The sequence below is a fragment of the Miniopterus natalensis genome, chromosome 1, assembly GCF_054644295.1.
Source record: "Miniopterus natalensis isolate mMinNat1 chromosome 1, mMinNat1.hap1, whole genome shotgun sequence".
In the NCBI taxonomy this organism is placed as follows: domain Eukaryota; kingdom Metazoa; phylum Chordata; class Mammalia; order Chiroptera; family Miniopteridae; genus Miniopterus; species Miniopterus natalensis.
This window is the reverse complement of record NC_142081.1, coordinates 181,193,446-181,211,253: the sequence shown is the minus strand read 5'-3', so window position 1 is coordinate 181,211,253 and position 17,808 is coordinate 181,193,446. Positions and strand designations below refer to the sequence as shown.

Here is a 17,808-nt window from a genome sequence, read left to right as displayed (position 1 = left end):
CACACAGCAAATCTAGGGGCACCAAGCAAGCTACCCAACCATAAGGCAGGATTTCAGTGGGCCTGTCCCAGGGAGAACCAAACTCCTAGGAGTCAGGTCCATTTTCCCCAATGGGGATGACTTCTCTATAGTTGAGGCCCAATTCAAGGTTCAGTTCCTGTCTAGGGCAGAGCTGAAATGCATAAATCATCTTTGGTAGCCGATAGCGGCAACTCTCCATTGCTTGTTCAGTTCCGTTCGAGAAGGGGTTCCCATTTGTGCTGCTCTCCTACGGGCCTACTGAGGTATTTTCACAGGTCCGTATCATAAAGGAGGTAGACTTCAGGTCATGAGCAGTTTCTGGTACTCTGCCCCTTTTAGCCCCATTCAAGATTATGTAACGGAACAGAAATTAGTAAGAACGTCAGTTAGTAGCCCTGATCATTTTCCATTACAAATGATAGTAATTCCTTTTCAGTAACATCTAACATCTCACAGCTGATCAAGTTAGTAGTCAGAAGCCTGTGGAATTAGGCCCACATTCCTCAGCCAGTCCTACTTGAACCACCCATCCCTTAAATGCCATTAAGACCAAGACTTTTTATTTCTAACAAGAGTTTGTGTGTGGCACGTGTGTGTGTGAAGAGGTCACAATATAAAATGGGTTTCTTATTGTAGGTTGCTGCCAAAAATATTGAGAAACACTGATCTATCTCATAGATTAGAGTCAGATCTAAGAGACACATCGTATGTCAGAGTACCCATCGTTCCCAAAGATAGTCAAGAGCAGAGTACTTTGGTTGCTCTGACATACATCATCTTAGAATATTTTTAAAATTAAAGCAGGCAGCTAGGAATATATGATGTTGTCACTGCAGAGTCAAGAAGCCCAAGGCATTTTAAACACAGATCTAATGAACAGATCTTGGAGGAGCCGCCTATTTGGCTCAATACAGGCACACCGGTAGACAGTGAGCGATTCAGAACTACAACCCAGATTTAAACTGTTAAATTGTAACTTCTTTACTAATTAAATCAGTGGTTTCTAAACAAATGCAAGTCAAAGCTTTGTGATTATGGTAAAGGTTATCCAGAAATTCTGTAAAGTTGGTGTATGTTTTTTTAATTTCTAAACAGAGTCACATTAATTCATGCTACTTTTACCTGGAGATTATCTTGGTCCCAAATAAGCAGCAATAAAAACAAAGGGCTGAAATGATTGATAACTGCAGAATGGAAGATACTAGAAATCAGCTTGTGATCCCAAGGGAAGTAATAGGTCTAGACAGCCATCAGTGGTCACTAAAACCATTCGGAAAGCAGGTATTGGGCAGATTCCACCATGGCCTCGGTCAGTCTCAGCATTACTCACATTGGGTCACATCTTACAACATCATGATTGATGCATTAGGACAACAGCATCATCTGTGAACTATTCTTGCCAAAAAGCAAAACCAAAAAACCTAAACCTGAATATAAGCGAGGTTCTAAGTCGAATAGCCAGTTTATAGGACATATGGAGGCAACAGGAGGAGGCGGCAGTCAGCCAAGTCTGTGGCGTGGGATAGTCAAGAGCAGTGGTCCCCGGTCAGGATCCTGGAAGGCTCTCCCAAACACAGATCATTGGGCCGCTCTCCCGGAGCTGCTGCTCCAGTGGGACTGGATGGGTTCTGAGGAGATGCTGAAGCTGCTGGCCCAGGGCCCACGGTTTGAAAACCATATTCTTCCCCCTTGTGTGGAAAAGCAAATGGTGCTGGATAAATGAGTTGTTACTTTATAACTGGCACAATCACCAAAATGACTGGAAGAAAAATCCTAGAATGTGCCTAAATAAACTGCCCTTATCCCAGAGTTCAGACAAGTTAGCAGATGAGAGGAACCCTGGAGGACCCTTCAAAAGATGGTTACGTGAGAAGCCTACAGAAATTTCTTATCTCCAGGAAGAGTAAACGAAGACATGAGTTGGTCCCAAGGAAATGAGCCACCATGGAAGGGCGGGGTGGGTCTGAGTACAGCCGGTGTCCTAAGACTGGGAAGTGGGAAGGGGCGGGGCTTGAGCAACTGCAGCTGTGGACAGTGGAGACCTTGGGACCTTAGTGCAGGAGCCCGAGCTTCTGCAGGGAGCAGAGAAGGCAGCACCCGCACCTGGGAGGCCGTGGCGGGTGGTAGTTGAGAGGGACAGCCGGCTGTGTAAGCACCTGGCTTTGACATTAGTCACCAGTAACCTTGGCATGTCTTCAGGCATCAACTCTGGTGTCATTGTCTATGGTGGGTACTAATGGAGCAGCTGCACTTTTTAGGCCCCAACAAGCCGTTGGCTGCTTTTGGCTGCTGCTTCTAACACAGCACCTCAGACAAGGAAAACATGATAGAGGTAAATGACAGAACAGCAACGCTGAGACCCCAGAGCGTACCTGAAAACCATGCCCCCCAACCCCCCAGAGCTCTCCTGGGTGAAATCTATGGATTCTGAACTCCACAGAAGGGAGATGCAAAGCCTAGAACATCCTGTTTTGAAGCAGCGATTTTGACCCTAGTGCATCACCAGCTACTAGAGCAAGGAAACATGGGTGGCAAACACTTCCACATACTCAACATTTTTCATCGGAAAAGAAAGATAATATCCAAGTGTATATCTCTTTTCATTAAGGCCATTTATATGGGACGACATTAAGCTAAAAACCTCTGCACAGCAAGAGAACCCATTACAAAATGAAAAGGCTGTGTGGGAGAACATACTCACCAATGATACGCCCAATAAGGGGTTAATTTCCAAAATATATAAAGAACTTAGTTAAAACCATTTAAGTACATTTTTAAAATACTGGGTCAATTTACTGTCTTCTAAGGAGACAGAATATTAGGCACAATATTAGAGGACTTCTAAATGTGAAATTCCACTGACAGATTAGGCACATACTGAAGGGGCCTCCAGGACCCCGGCCTCGTTAGCGGGCCCCACTTACAGTGCTGCTGCGTCGTGTAGACAGTAACTCTTAATGAGCCAGCTTTCCTTCCGTCCAGTTCTCAGGCCCATGGCCGCATGCCAGGCCTGTCTGCGCCGTCCCCCGTTCACAAGGAGAAACTTCTCTTGGAACTGTGGGCTGGCTGGCAGGACGCAGGGGCTATTCAGCTTTCTCTGCAGGGCTTTCAGAGCAGCGCGGAAAGGCCTCAGCAGGACCCGCACACCCAGGCAGTGCTGAAAGAACCTCGAGCCAGGCTGGCCGGGGCTGACCCCGCATCCTGACCAAGCAGCAGGATGAGAAGTGAGGGCCTGCTGTGGGCCAGGCACTGCGCGGTGCAGCCCAGCCTGGGGGACCGGCCCGCAGGACAGGAGCTGCAAGACCCAGGCTCTGCACCACTACAGGAATCCCTGTTGTACAGAGCGTGGAGGTAGAAATCAGGTCTGAGCATGGGGCTGTTTGTGTGTTCAATATAAACTGATGCAATTTCCACTGACGTAATGCCCTCAGTATTTGCTAGCTTCATGATGGGGTATTTTGTATGATATTATTTATAAAAGCAAAACAAAATTGGAAGAATCTAAATATCAGTAAGAAAAATGGTGAAGAAAATGTGAAATATTCTTATGGTGGGATATTATAACTATGCAAAGGAATAAATTAAATTTATCAATGGAGTCATCACAAAAATATAAGAATGGAAAATGGTGCGGAATATGTCCCATATATAACTTGTGTAAATTTTAAAATAAAATGCCCATATATGTATATTAGTATATATAAAATATAAGGGTTTGTAGCAAGTTCATAATATGTTCACTTAGGGAAGAAAGAGAGGGGAATCAGCCTGGATTTGCAGGTCAAAGGGGAATTCAACTTAATCTGGTATGTTTTATTTCTTTTGTTTAAAACCTATATGTTGAAAATGAATGGAATCGGTAAGACCAAAGGCAAAAGGAACTGCTTAAGAAGAGTGCCCTTGTCAATAGAATGGATTCCCACGGGCGGAGGCTGAGGCCTGAAACTGCTGCATGTTCACACTGGAACTGAACAGTCAAGGACACGAATGGCAGAGAGGGGGTTCAAGTTCCTCATAGTTGGAGTCAGAATGTGCTGATCAGCTAGAGGAGGTGGCTAGAATGATCCACACAGTGGTGGGTTAGAGTTGGAGACACTGGATGGAGTTTATAGAGAGCTCATGTTTAACTTAGAGATAAACTGTAAGAATAATAATATAGAGCACTGACAGTTACCTACAGAAATATTTACAGATCTGGTGTATATACACAGGTTAGTATTCGCACATATAATTCCTTGCTCTGTCAGCTAAGAGGGCCTAAAAGAAATGACACTAGGGTAGCAACAAACATATCTAGCACCCAGATTCTGGTTTCTAATACTATTCTCCAGTGAAAGAAACAAGGCTCCTTAGAGAAATGAGTGATTCTGGAGCGAGAGCAGGAAATACACAAGAAGACCTGGAGCATATTGTAGCGGCACAAAGTAAGTAGTTTCTTAAAAAAAAAAATTTTTGCCACAGTCGTATTCAAAGGGACTAGGAGCCAAATAAAAGCTTCAGTGACCAAAGTTGAACTAATTTGAGCAATAAAATAAACTAGCAATTGGGGTCATAACCCAAAATATAAAGTAAAGATTCATGAGTCACCGCTGGTACAAATGATTGAATAAATTAATAAATGAGATAAGAAAAGACAAATTCTGTGCAAAGTAATTCCAAATTATGTAGATACTCCACCCTGAAGGACAGGAGCCTAACTGCCACCCCTTAAGTGTAGCTGCACAGAGCAACTCCCTTCTAATGAGTACAGTATGGAAGCGGGGGGCGGGGGGGGCAGTCACTCTACGGTAGAGAAACGCAGCGAACACTGCCTCAGCCAGGTGATCAAGATCAAGATCAACACTCATAAGTCAAGTCGACAGTAAGTATCTTTGACATGATGAAAATGCACTTTGCCTCTATGATGTTCCTCCCTGAAACCCATTAACTAGTCTAATAATGAGACAAATACCAGGCAAAGTCCAATAGGGGGCATCCTACAACACACAAGACCACTACTCCTCAAAAGGGCCTAAGTCATCAAAAACAAAGAAAACCTGAGAAACTGTCAAAGCTCAAAGGAACCTTAGAAGAGATGACAACTAAGTGTAATGTGGGGTCCTGGATGGCGTCCTAGAACAGGAGAAGGGCAATAGGACAAACTGTGGCAAACCGAATAAACTATAGGCTGTAGCTCATCAAGATGTACCAGCACAGGTTCAGGAATTGTAGCAAGTGTTCCACACCAATGTAAGACGTTCAACTCAGTGAAAATTGGTGCAGGAAGGGCGGTAAGTGCAACTTGCAAGTACTATCGGCTCGATTTTTCTGTTAGTCTAAAATTGTTCTAAAAAATAATAATTTTTTCTGGAAAAAAAAAAAAATGCTTTGAAAAGGTGACCAAATTTTGAGTTGTCAAGCTGGGGTGTGGGGTTATGGTTGTTTATTTTATGCTTTGCAAGTTCTCTATTTTTTTCATTTCTCAGAATTAGAAAAATAGAAATTTGAACAGAATTCTTTCCCACACATTATGTGAATTAGTAATTATGTTGGACAATTTTTACTCTGTTTTCTTGTTTATATTAACACCAGTAAAAGTCCCTTATAGAATAAGGCAACGATTTAAGCTAAAACCGAGCTTCTGTGTACACAAATCTTTAGGCAAAGAGTAGGGTGGATTGCTACAAGTGGAGTTTTATACCTGCGGCCAAATTACATTCCCAGCAAGGTCACATGCATTTTTATTGGTACTCTGTGTGAGGGTGCCCATTTCCTTGCTACTTAAGTACCACTAGGCATTATTACTTTCCTCTATGAGTTTGATAAGCAAAAAGACCTTATCCCATGTGTTTCCATTTGCAGTCCCATGATTATTAATAGAGTTGAGTATCATTTTTCATGCTCACTGGCATTTGTTTTCCTGCTTCTGTGAGTTGTCTGTCGATGCCATTTCCCATTTTTCCCCTGCTGTATAAGAGCTTTGTATAAATGTTTTGAATATTGTTCCCTTCTCTCTGGACTCCTGTGACACTGCTCCACTCTTCCTCCTCCTGCTCTGTGCCCACGTAAAGGTTGGTGCCCTCGGCCCAACCTGAGGTCTTGCCGACTGGAGGGTCTTGCCTTCAGTTTGTAAAAAACACACCACCTGTGAAGCGCAATAAAGCAAGTTATGCCCGTATCCGAGGGCTCCCCTCGAATGAAAGCTCAAAAAGAACAAGGACCACGACTATTGTTAGTGTCACAACTGCCCCGGTGTACCTGGGAATGAAGGGGTTTCTGGGGCTCCCAGTGCTCAAACTGGGACAGCCCTGGGCAAACCAAAATGGTTGGTCATCCTACAAGTTAGGTGCTCAGTAAATAACTGTAGTTGAGTGAATGCATGGTGGCTTCCAGGACTATTCCAGCCAGGTGACCCTTTTTACCTACAATTCTCTGTGTGTTTTTTTGTAATATGTATTTATTGATTTCAGAGAGAGGAAGGGTGAGGGGAGGGAGAGAGAAACATCAACAATGAGAGAGAGTCATTGATCGGCTGCCTCCTGCACACCCCCTACTAGGGATTGAGCCCACAACCCGGGCATGTGCCCTGACCGAGAATTGAACTGCAACCTGGATCATAGGTTGACCCTCAACCACTGAACCACGCCGGCCAGGCTACAGTTTACTATTCTAATGGCTTCATGTAGAGCACCACATGAATAGTAGATATCTCAACTTCTAATATGTGCATAACTCCCTCCCCACTCCTCCCCCCCACACACACACATACACATACACAAACCCTGCTCTTTTGTATTCACTTTCTCAGTGACATTTTTCTCTAGCATTTTAGCATTCCGGTAATCCTGGCACATTTCTCAGATACCAGCTTTGTAAGGTGACTGGTCGGGGTTAGGGGTTGTATTCTGTACTTTGGAACCCGTGCAGATTAACTGCAAACTTCAGAATGGTTCCATTCCCTGTGGTCTGTTACTCTGTCCTTTCACCCTTATGGTTGCTTCCTTAGTTCTGATGTTCCTAAAGAAGACTCTTCGTGCTCAGTATTTTGCAGATGATGAAACTTCCTTATAGACACAAATGTCTTACAAGCAGTGAAAATAATTATTGATACAAGTTTAAGTTCAGCGTTGGGTTTCAATAGCCATAGTTAAACCATGAATATCAGTTTTAAGAAAAGGTAGCATTATGATCTGATTATGAGAAAGCTGAGACTCTCAAACTAGATCGAAGCATCAACTTAGTTACTCAGCGGTAGAAATGAAATTGGTAAATCATGTCACCTGTGACTTTACCCCCAGAAGACTCTGCCCTCACCTCTTTCCTGACATCCCACCACAGAGGAAAGGCAAGGGCATACTGAGGTCACCAAAGCAATGGAGAACGCTTCAGTCCCTCTGTTCTGTTTGCTACAATAAAAACTGCATACCATCAGACCCCAAAGAGTCTCAAATTGCAAGCCCAGGCAGAGCTAACTGCACATAAAGAGCAGAGTGGGGGCTGGGGCGTCACTGTCTGCCCAGTGGAAAAGAAAAATCAATGGAGGGCTTCGAAAATGGTATCTCTAAGCCTTTGAAAGCAGGGGCTTAGGTATATGTATATCAGCATATCAAGGAGGAAAGGAAAATACAAAAAGTAGAGTCCTTTCACGTTTAAGTTCCCAGTTATAATGAACTCAGTCATTCATAAAATATTTTTTTAATTGAGGTGAAATTCATATAACTCAAAATTAACCATTTTATAGTGAACAATCCAATCACATTTAGTACATTTATAATGTTGAGCAACTGCCAACTCTAGTTCCACAGCATCTGGAAGTATTTCTTATGCTAGAATTTTACATGCAGAGATTACATTTTAAAATATTAGAAACTTTTCTTAGACTTGTCATCCATTTGGACTTATCTCCCAGATTGTATCTGAGCACTCAGTTGGATTATTGTTTTTCACCTAACTAATGTGACATCTCCAGTGTTTAAGAATGGGCCAATTTAAATGTTTTCACACTTCACTAGGTGGGTGGGGAGACGTGATTGTGGATTTCTACAGACAGGTGAAATCTCATGTGTTTATGTTCATATGTATTGACAGGGTGTTTAAACAATTCAATTAAAAGTTAAAAGTTATCTCAGACATATGCACTTCTTTCACACAGGGTCACGCAGGCAGACTGATCAAGGGTATAACTAATAAACATGGACTAAATGCAAAATCAAATACAGTCCCTCAACTCCCCACCCAATTTCTCCTACAAACTGACAAAGTTGGTTTAACTAAGCAAAAATAACCTGCTTGAGCACTGAGGTCAGAAGGATGTGGAAAACCTGATTTCTTTTTCTGTGGTAGGAGTGAATGTTCTATTGCCAGTGAACAGAGAAGGAGGCCTTCTTGCTCATAATTTCTGTGGCTGCCCTAGGGTCATCCATACACACTCCCCATGGCTACAGAGCTAAGAAATGGGCTGATTAGGAAACCGAGACAGGCCTGCATCTTGCTATCTCCACTCTTGCCCCTGGCCTCTTAGACTTGGTCCTGCATCTCTACCCCTGCTCTGAGCCACCTACCATGTGGGCTGGACTTTGCTACCTAGCTGGACTGATGCTTTCTCTAAATCACCTCTCTCTGGCCTGGTAAATATAGGCATGTTTTGTGTGTTACCTTAGAACTGTAACCACACAGAATGTAGAAAAGTCTTCCTAAAAAATGTGGTAGCAAACTTCTCATTTGCTATTACTCTTTTCTCTGTTTCTCAAATAGAAGGATGAGACTGAAGCAGGATCCTGTCTCAGACGCTTGAAAAGTAACTGCTTCATGATTTATGAGCATTCCACCCAAAGGAAGAATCGATAGAGAGAAGGAAAAGGGGAGAACAATCCAATAAGTAACTTTAAGCCTGCAGCACATTATTACTTTCCTGGAGTTCTGTGGCACCACTTTATACATAGTAGGCGCTCAATATAGATTTGTTATTTGAATTAGATGAGGGTATTTTTTCCTTCGGTAATCTCTAAGGGACATTTTGCTTTGCTCTATCGATCAAATAATTAGAGTATTTGGTGCCAGCTGCTCAACTCAAATAAATAATTATTTTTAAATAGCCTTCGATTTTGGTAGTGATTTGCCGTGTTCCCTGTCCTCCCCCTTCAGTGCTTGCTGACCATTACTCATGAGACCTCATGTGCATCGCCCAGCCAGAGCAGTAGCTCTCAAATTCTAGATTAAGTTGTAACCTCATTTTAAAATCCAGATTCCTAGGCTCCCTAACCACAGTGTCCTTTAGGTCTAAGAAGGGATCTACTTACCTATATTTCAACAAGCCCCCTGGGCAAGCCAGGTGCAGGTAATCCATGGAGCATATTTTAGAAACTGATCCATAGACTTGACCTTGCCCTCAACTCTGAGACCAGCCTTACTTAGAGCAGAGAGAAGACGAAGCCCCAACAGTGTGTAAATCGCTGGTGCAGCGATGGCGTGATCCTGGCCTGGCAATTGCCACCAGCGACAGCGCTCCTGGCCCGGGCGTGATCTAGTCTCCGGTCAGTTTTGCCTTCTTCCCCGCTTCATGCCCAAAATGCAGACCTGGATCTTGGTAGCTGAGTCCATGGTCTTCCTGGGCTCCACTGGCTGCTAGATGGAGGTGTCAGTCACTAATCCTCTCTTCAGTGCTCTGCCTGGCCACGAGGCCCTCCAGCCAGGGCCAGCCTACACCTCGTATGCCTTTTTGGATTCCCCCTGTGGCTGCTGCTTAGAAGTCTTCTTTTCCCTACTGTGTCCCTGTGGCTTTGCTGGATGGCTCATCCCAGCACTAATACCTCACTCCTCATGACAGCCAGCCCCAACTGAGGATGCTGACTACCCTTATCCAGAATTAGCCAAGGGTAGTAGGTAATCACTAGGCCGGCCACCCTAAAAAGATCATCTGCCCTGTATCCCTGGCAGAAGGAGAGGTCCTGCATGCTCGTTTACCAATTTAACACGAGAGATTCTAGAAGAAGGACCTGTTAAAAGTGAGAAACGACTCAAAATAGCATTATTTTGGTTGCATACAACTTTTTGTCAAGAAGAGCTCGAGACAAATGCAGATTAAAAGAAAAATGTTTTTCATTGGCCTTCAGGCTAATGCACTGAGTTGGACTTTAGAACGCCCGGATCTCAGAAGAGCCCTCTATGAGCCCTCACTGCCCAGGCTGCAATAACGGAGACAGTGTGGGGGTCGGCCATTCAGCTCCCCTCGAAAGCATGTACGCAGCTGAAGAGAACAACTGTGCTCCCCTCCTGCCTGGTCACTGAGGACACCTGAGCTCCAAACAGTGGGCTCTGTTAGCCACAGTCACCTTCAGTGAACCAGTTAGATGAGATGGATCATGCCCCGAGGAGACAGAGAGGGCATGGCCCGGCCAGAGATGTGTCCCTGCTGAAACACTACGGGCTGTAGGGAGGGTGGCCAACAAGACTGGTCCCTTCTCAAATTGTTACTTTACCTGCGAATACAAGAAAAAGCTCCAAATAAGAATCGAACAAATTCTAATGATTTCTTCCTCTGTCCTGATTTCTTCATTTATTCAGCAATTGTTTTTTTAATATTTTCTGTGTGCTAGGAATGAACAGCTCTGGCTTTTGCTCTATAGGGGTTACCCTCTCGTAGTAGAGTTTAGGTCACAGATTTCCTCGGGACACAGGTCTGCCCTGGGTTTTAGTCTCGCTCCTGCCTGTAGGGGATGGAAGACACTGTATATGGCAGTGGTGGGCAGTGGAGATGGTCTGATGGGCACCCAGGAAGCCAAACACAGTTCACATTCCAGTCGCTTTCCTTGGATAAACAAGGCTTGACGTTCACGGCAGAGGTGCTAGTCAACAGGAGCAGGAAGGATGAAGATGCCCACAGATTAAACAGAAACCTTCCACGGGCACTATAGAGGGGACAAACTTGCCCCAGCAGTGTGGATTCATGTTAGAGCTCCTCTATGTTCCTTCCTTGTTCCTTCCTTGTTTCTACTACATATGTCATTGAAGATTAGTGCTGTTTCTATTAGCTCAAACTACCGGCTCAGGCACCTGCACAGTTTGGTAAAACACAGATTACTCAGCCCTTTCCCCAAAGTTTCTGACTTAGGTGTGGGGTGGGGCCTGAGTACAGATAGCATATCACTGGGTTTAAGGTTTTAATACCTGTTGTTTCCCTCATTACAAAATAACACATATGTATTGCTCCTAAAACGATTTTTAATAAAAAAGCAACGCATTCATAACACAACCTAAGTAAATTTAAAGCCACCCACTTAGAGCCATTAACCGTGCTGTGCAGCCTTATCGAAGCTCGCTTATGTGTATCTGTTTGTGCATACACATACACGATATTCACACGTGAGAATATATGCATGCAAAACATTGGAATCATCTTATACATACTGTTTCATAACTTACCTTTTCACCTAAGAGCATATTTTTTTAAAAAAGTATATTATAAACAGCCTATGTTTATGTAGTTCTAGAACATAGGTTGGTACCTCCTTTGAATGAAGATACCATCGAATATTTCAGTGTCCCCCTTTGCTGGGCACTTAGGTTGTTATACCAGCTCTTTACTGTTAAAATAGGTTCAGCGTATATATTCTGTTAAGTTTTTATGTACATCTGTAATTATTTTCTCAAGACAAATTCCCAGATGAAAAATTGCCAAGTCAAAAGTTATATATATGTTTTTTTCAGGCTTTTAATACATATTTCCAGGATACCCTTCAAAGAAGTATCAGGTCAATTTACATACTCATCAGTGGTATGTGGGAGTTTTCTCACACCTTTACATAATACTGACCACATTTTCCTTTGCCAATTTAATAGGGAGAAAATGTTGTCTTGTTCATATTTTGAACTGTTTTTGTTACCAGTGGGGTTGATCGTAGCATCATGTTCAATGATTTCATACTTCTTTCACTTGTAGCCTGGTCAACCTGGGGCTTAAAAGTCATACTACTAACGTTTAAAAGCATTTCTTTTGTTTGAGAGTTTACATGTTTGATATTTCAGGGTCCAGCATGTCATTTTTGTGTGTCATGAACAAACCAAAATAACCTCAAGAATAGAACAACTTTTGTATTATGTAAACTTTGGGGAAATAGATTTGCTACAAAATTTGGTTTTTGAATTTGTCTAATATGATATTCAATCTCATTTCTCAGTATGTGAAGAACTTATAATTACAATATAATTGATCAAATTTTACTTATAAAATAATCCTTGGGGAAAGAAAAGTATCCACTGTCATTAAAAGAAAACCGATGGCACAATGTATGTTGTAATCGATTTGTTAGTATTTATTGAGTGACCACATGATATGAATACTAAAGTGAACTTTCTTGGTGATACACTAAACTGAACTTTCTTGTTGATACACAGGGACTATTAGGGGAAAAATATGGGAACATCCGGATCCCCGGAGAAGTGGAGGCCTCAGAGTTTGAGATGATTTTGGACGCTGCCATAGAGGCAAAGCTGGACACCAAGTTACTGGAAGAGTGGTACTGTCGAGATGAGAACTCGGTACCAGCAGCTTATTACCTCAGGCCCAAATCAGAAATGCTGAAAGGCAATAAAAATGCAGTAAGTTACCTTTCTCTGCAAAGTATGTATCTGTCTTTAAACTTTATGTCATCCTAGAGTGGTAGACTGCAAGTTATTCTGCAATGAGCCCTAAATTTCCTTTTAACAACAAAATCCAAACCTAAGAAATCTTCTAATTTTTTTTATGCTCTCCCAAGTATATGTTTATTGATTTTAGAGAGAGAAGAAGGGAGAGAAAGAGAGGGGGGAGGGGAGAGAGAGAGAGAGGGAGGGAATCATCAGTGTGAGAGAAATCTCAATCAGTTGCCTCCAGTACATACCCCGAATGGAGATGGAACCCACAACCTAGGTATGTGCCCTGAGGGAAACAAACCCGCAGTCTTTTGGTGTACAGGACAACATTCCGACCAACTGAGCCACCTGGCCAGGGTAGAAACCTTTCCATTTTTGACTCACCATTCTTTTTAGCACCTCAGACTTTCCTTCTGGAGGCATTTCCTTCCTGAAGTACATCTTTTGGAGGTTCCACCAATGAAGGTCTCCTAGAGATAAACTCTCTCAGTGTTTGTTTACCTAAAAATATTCTTATTTTTCCCATTTTGCTATATGTCTTTATTCTGATTAATATACAGCATGTTTCTCATGTTTGTAAATTCATGTATTCTATTAGTTGTGGAAAATTCTCAGCTACCATCTCATCAAATAATCTCTCCTCTATTTCCTCTGTTCTTTCAGTTTTGCTCTTTACTTAGATGTGCATTAGACCATTGCAGTCAATCTTCCAGGTCTCTTAATCTTCTTTCACATTATCACTTTCCTTATTTCTCTGGGCTTCTTTCCAGAAGATTATTTTAGATCTTTTTTCCAGTTCACCAATTTTTTCTTCAGCTGTGTTCACTCTGTCCATACATTGAATTTGCAAGTTGAACAGTTGTACTTTTTAATTTGTGAAAGGTTTTATTGGTTTGCTTGTTTGCTAGGATGGTATTTTTAAATCTACTTTTTATAGTTTCCTATATTTTAATTCAATATTTTTCCTTTAACGTTTCATACATAGTTACTTTATATTCTTAAATCTTATGTAGTATCTTGGAGTAGGGTTGGTTCATGGGTGAGCGTGATGGAAACATCGTTGTCCCCCCTCCAAGTAGTTTCTATATGTATCTACTGTGTGTCCCCTGAAACTGAATGAAGGAGGAAGAGAAAGGGGCTGGACCTAGTCACTGCACTGAGTATTTAGAAAGATTGAAAAGAAGGCATAGATTCCATCCCTTTTCCAAAAAGAACAGCCATGATACACTTAGCACTAGGCAGCTCTAAGAGGAGAGAGGCCTGGGTTAGCGACAGTTCTTCATTGAAGGGCCTTGTATATTTGTCGTTCTGATATTTAGCATAAGGATTTTTCCATGCAATACAAAATCATGTCAGAATCCTTGATTTTTCTTCTTCCCCCTCACATGCAGTTTTCAAAGTAATTATCTGAGAGCATATTGCTTCTATGGAGAGGAATATTGGGGTAAATCCAAACCATTCCCTGGTTAAACATGCCAAGAGTAAATGTAGTAGCTAGGAAATGTAGTTCCCAAAGCACATGATCCCACGAGAAACCAGGTCCACACAGTGGTTTGGAGCACTTTTTCACATGGTGCTGTTAGATTGGCTTTAGTTATTCCTCCTTCCTTTGATTCTGTGATCCTCTAGGGAAACTTAAATAATTCTCTAAACCCCACATGGTATTTCTGTATAAACGTTGTTAAATAAGTGAATGTATGTTTTGTATGTGTGTGTAAAACTAACATTCCAGTTTTCAGCTGTGTTACTTTTGAATTGCATGACTGGGAAAATTTCTGATTCTCAGTGTTAATTTAATTTTCTACAAAAATGGTATTAAGTCATCTACTTAAGATATTGGCCTGAAGCGATTACATAAGTTGTGTAATATGCCTGTTAAAATAGCTAGCATGTCATTCATCCAAATTTTAGGTTTATTACAGTTCATAATTATTGTCAATTGATTATAGATATAAGACATTTTTAAACACTTTGGAGGAGCAGGACGGGAAGGGAAATTTGTTAGTGGCTTTGAAACGATGAGGGGGAACACAGAGAATGCTGATGTGTACTGAGCAACCTATCTGGACCCAGGGAGGATCTGCATGGATTCACTAAAACTCACCTAAGACCAAAGAGAGAGAAAGTGTGGTTGGAGAAGCCATGAGGAAGCATCAAAGATGGGATTATTTTAGGGCGACCCATGCACATTGTAATAGGAATGAGAGTTTATTCTTCCCAATTCTTGCTGCAAAATCAGATTTTATTGGCTCTGTCATGGATACACCATAAAATGCCTATAATTTTTACCCTTGCTTTCCATTTTGGGAAAATATTACAGGTTTTGTGAAAATTGCATTAAAATACACTCTTTGGACAAAAAAAAAAATGTAATGAATGAATGTATGAATGTTACTTTCTTGGTAGGCAATCCAATGTTATTTTCTAGAGGATCATAAAAACAAATGAAGACAAAACAATGAAAGACAAATAATAACATATGGGCACCTGCCCTTTAACTTTCCCTCTTTAGAGAATATTAAAGAGATGATTTTGTTATGACATTTGCATCAAAAATCAAGAGGGAACTACATGGTAAAATAAGAAAGCCCAGCAAACAAATCCTGTTTGGAGTCACACTCTTGGCAAGTTTTCATATAACACAGAAATAATTTCTAACTTTTAGGGTTAGTGGGAGTATCGAGTGAGATATCGTCTGTTAATCTCCTATCATAAGTATTGACGCATAGTAGACCTTCAAATAATAGTAGTTCTTTTGCTCTTAAATATCAGTTTTTCTTTGAAGATTTTGAGACTAATATCTCACTTTCACATTTCCATAGATGCAGCCTTCTGCCCATGCTGAGAATGAGAAGACCTGGCAGGAGATATCATATGAGATTAAAAAGATATTCAAGGCTTCTGTAAAACTGCTACATGAAAAGGGGAAAATCAAACACGGCCAAGCTAAGAGGTACCTGTTCTCAGGTAATTTTTGTACATCCTCAGTACATTAGGGAATAGATAAATAATAGGTATAGTCACTACTTCCCTTAGATGGTTCTGCAAATTTAATTTTATTTACAATCTGGCGAGATTTAAGTTTTCTAAATGTTTCCATCTCCTGGAGAAACAAGTGTTCTTTTGTTTTAACTCATAGATAACCCTTTACTTAACTTGAGGACTTCTCCAGAAAATGTAATTATATATATATATATTTTTTTTTGGTTAATCTTCACCTGAGGATAATTTTTCCCATTGATTTTGAGAGAGAGTAGAAGGGGGGGCACAAATAGGCAAGTAATCAAATAAAAGAACAAGATCATTTTAGGAAGGATAAGTGGTATGTATAGAACAAAATAGTAATAGAATAATAGGAGCTGATGAAGGATGCATGGGTCCAGATTTAGAGGGAGTGGGCAATAAGGAAGTGACAGTTGAGCGAAATGACAGAAGGAATCAGAGCCAGCGGTGTAGCATTTATTTTGAAAATAAATGAAAATTTATTTCAATGAAAATTGCTGGAGAAGTACCCATTCTTTTTCCATAGTAAAGAATCATTGAAGAAAAAGCTACGGTGGCTTCATTTTCAGCTTGCTTTTGTGAATGGCAAAACATTGGCGGAAACCTAAACGGCCCTTTGTACTGTTCTCCCTGGATACATGGATTCCAGCTCAGAGAAATTATAAATAATTTTGACAAATTCATTCTCTGCAAGCTGTCAAAGATTAGGTCTTATTTTCGGTCTTCCTGAAAATACTGTTTTTAGAATGCACAGAGTAACCAACACCCTTGCTCCTTTGGGATCTTTTTGATCCATTTTTGAGGCTCTGGTTCTTCATCTTTATAAAAGGCAACATCACTGTTTTAAAAACATGCCATGTTAGTAAAAAAAAATGCCCAGAGCAAAAGCTTTCTTATTCTCGGGGAAGGCATCCTCTCTTTAGAATCATACAGCTCAAGTGTTCAAATATTCCATCACCAAACACTTTCTCCTAATTTTCTCCATACTAAAGAACTTTGTCCATATGGATATTTATGAAGATAAATAATTTCATACTATGTACTGTGAATACACCACTACAAGTGCTGTTTTCTGCTTGGGGTCATATCACTTAAAGACATACATGCTCAGAACAATTTTATTTATTTAACATTTCAAACTCATTTTAAGACCATATCTGCACAATGAAAATTGCTGGAGAAGTCCTCATTCTTTTACTCTTTTTTTTTTTTTTTCTTAATCCTTACCCAAGGATATTTTTTCATTTTTTCCATTGATTTTCAGAGAGAGTGGAAGGGACGGAGAGGGAAAAAGAAACAGAGAGAGAAACACTGATGTGAGAGAGACACATTAATTGTTTGCCTCCTGCACGGGGTCGAACCTGCAACCCAGGCATGTGCCCTTGACTGGGAATTGAACCTGTGACCCTTCGGTTTGCGGGCTGATGCTCTAACTACTGAGAAACACTGATGACAGCACCCACTCTTTGAAATGGGTACAATGTGTGGGTTAGGGGCATCAACCCCCCTGCCCAGTCAAAAATCCACGTATAACTTGTTGCCCCCAAAACTTAATTACTAATAGCCTGCTATTGACCGAAGCTTTACCAATAACATAAATAGTTGATTAACACATATTTTGTATGTTACATGTATTATATACTATATTCTTACAAAAAAGTAAGCTAGGAAAAAGAAAATGTTAATAAAGTCATAAGGATGAGAAAATACATTTATAGTACTGTGCATATTTATTGGAAAAAATCCACATATAAATGGATCTTTGCAGTTCAAATCCATGTTGTTCAAAGGTGAACTGGTATATTTTATATTTTCAGAAATCTTGAAAATATGAATACCAGGTAGAACCTGGAAAGGTGTGTACTATTTATATTTAAATGTAATTTTCCCACACGGCCACTTTCACCTTTTTATACAACAGGAGAGGAAGAGAAACGAAGCAGGCCTCAAAACGGTACCCTGCAGCGAACATCAAAGCTGCGAGGCTTTAGGGACAGAAGAGTGACTAGTGTATCGTGAACGACAGTTGCCAGGGCTGGGCATCTCCCCCTAATATTTCCTTTGTCAGGTGCTGTGACTGGTTCAGCTTCAGGCTATTAAGGAAAATGCAAACAGAGAAAACAAAGTCTGTGCAGAATTCTAGGAAGGAGGGGAGACTGACGAGGAGGCGGTGAA

General features: G+C 41.2%; 1 protein-coding gene across 2 annotated transcripts in view; it reads left to right on the top strand.

The window, feature by feature from the left end:
• NWD2 (NACHT and WD repeat domain containing 2) overlaps positions 1 to 17,808 on the top strand; it is a 126,009-nt gene that overhangs the window by 97,299 nt on the left and 10,902 nt on the right. For both annotated transcript variants that reach the window (XM_016206335.2, XM_087827885.1), the window contains 2 exons: positions 12,394 to 12,597; positions 15,453 to 15,597. In XM_016206335.2, coding sequence (XP_016061821.2) covers positions 12,394 to 12,597; positions 15,453 to 15,597 — 349 coding nt within the window. The remainder of the gene's footprint in view (positions 1 to 12,393; positions 12,598 to 15,452; positions 15,598 to 17,808) is intronic.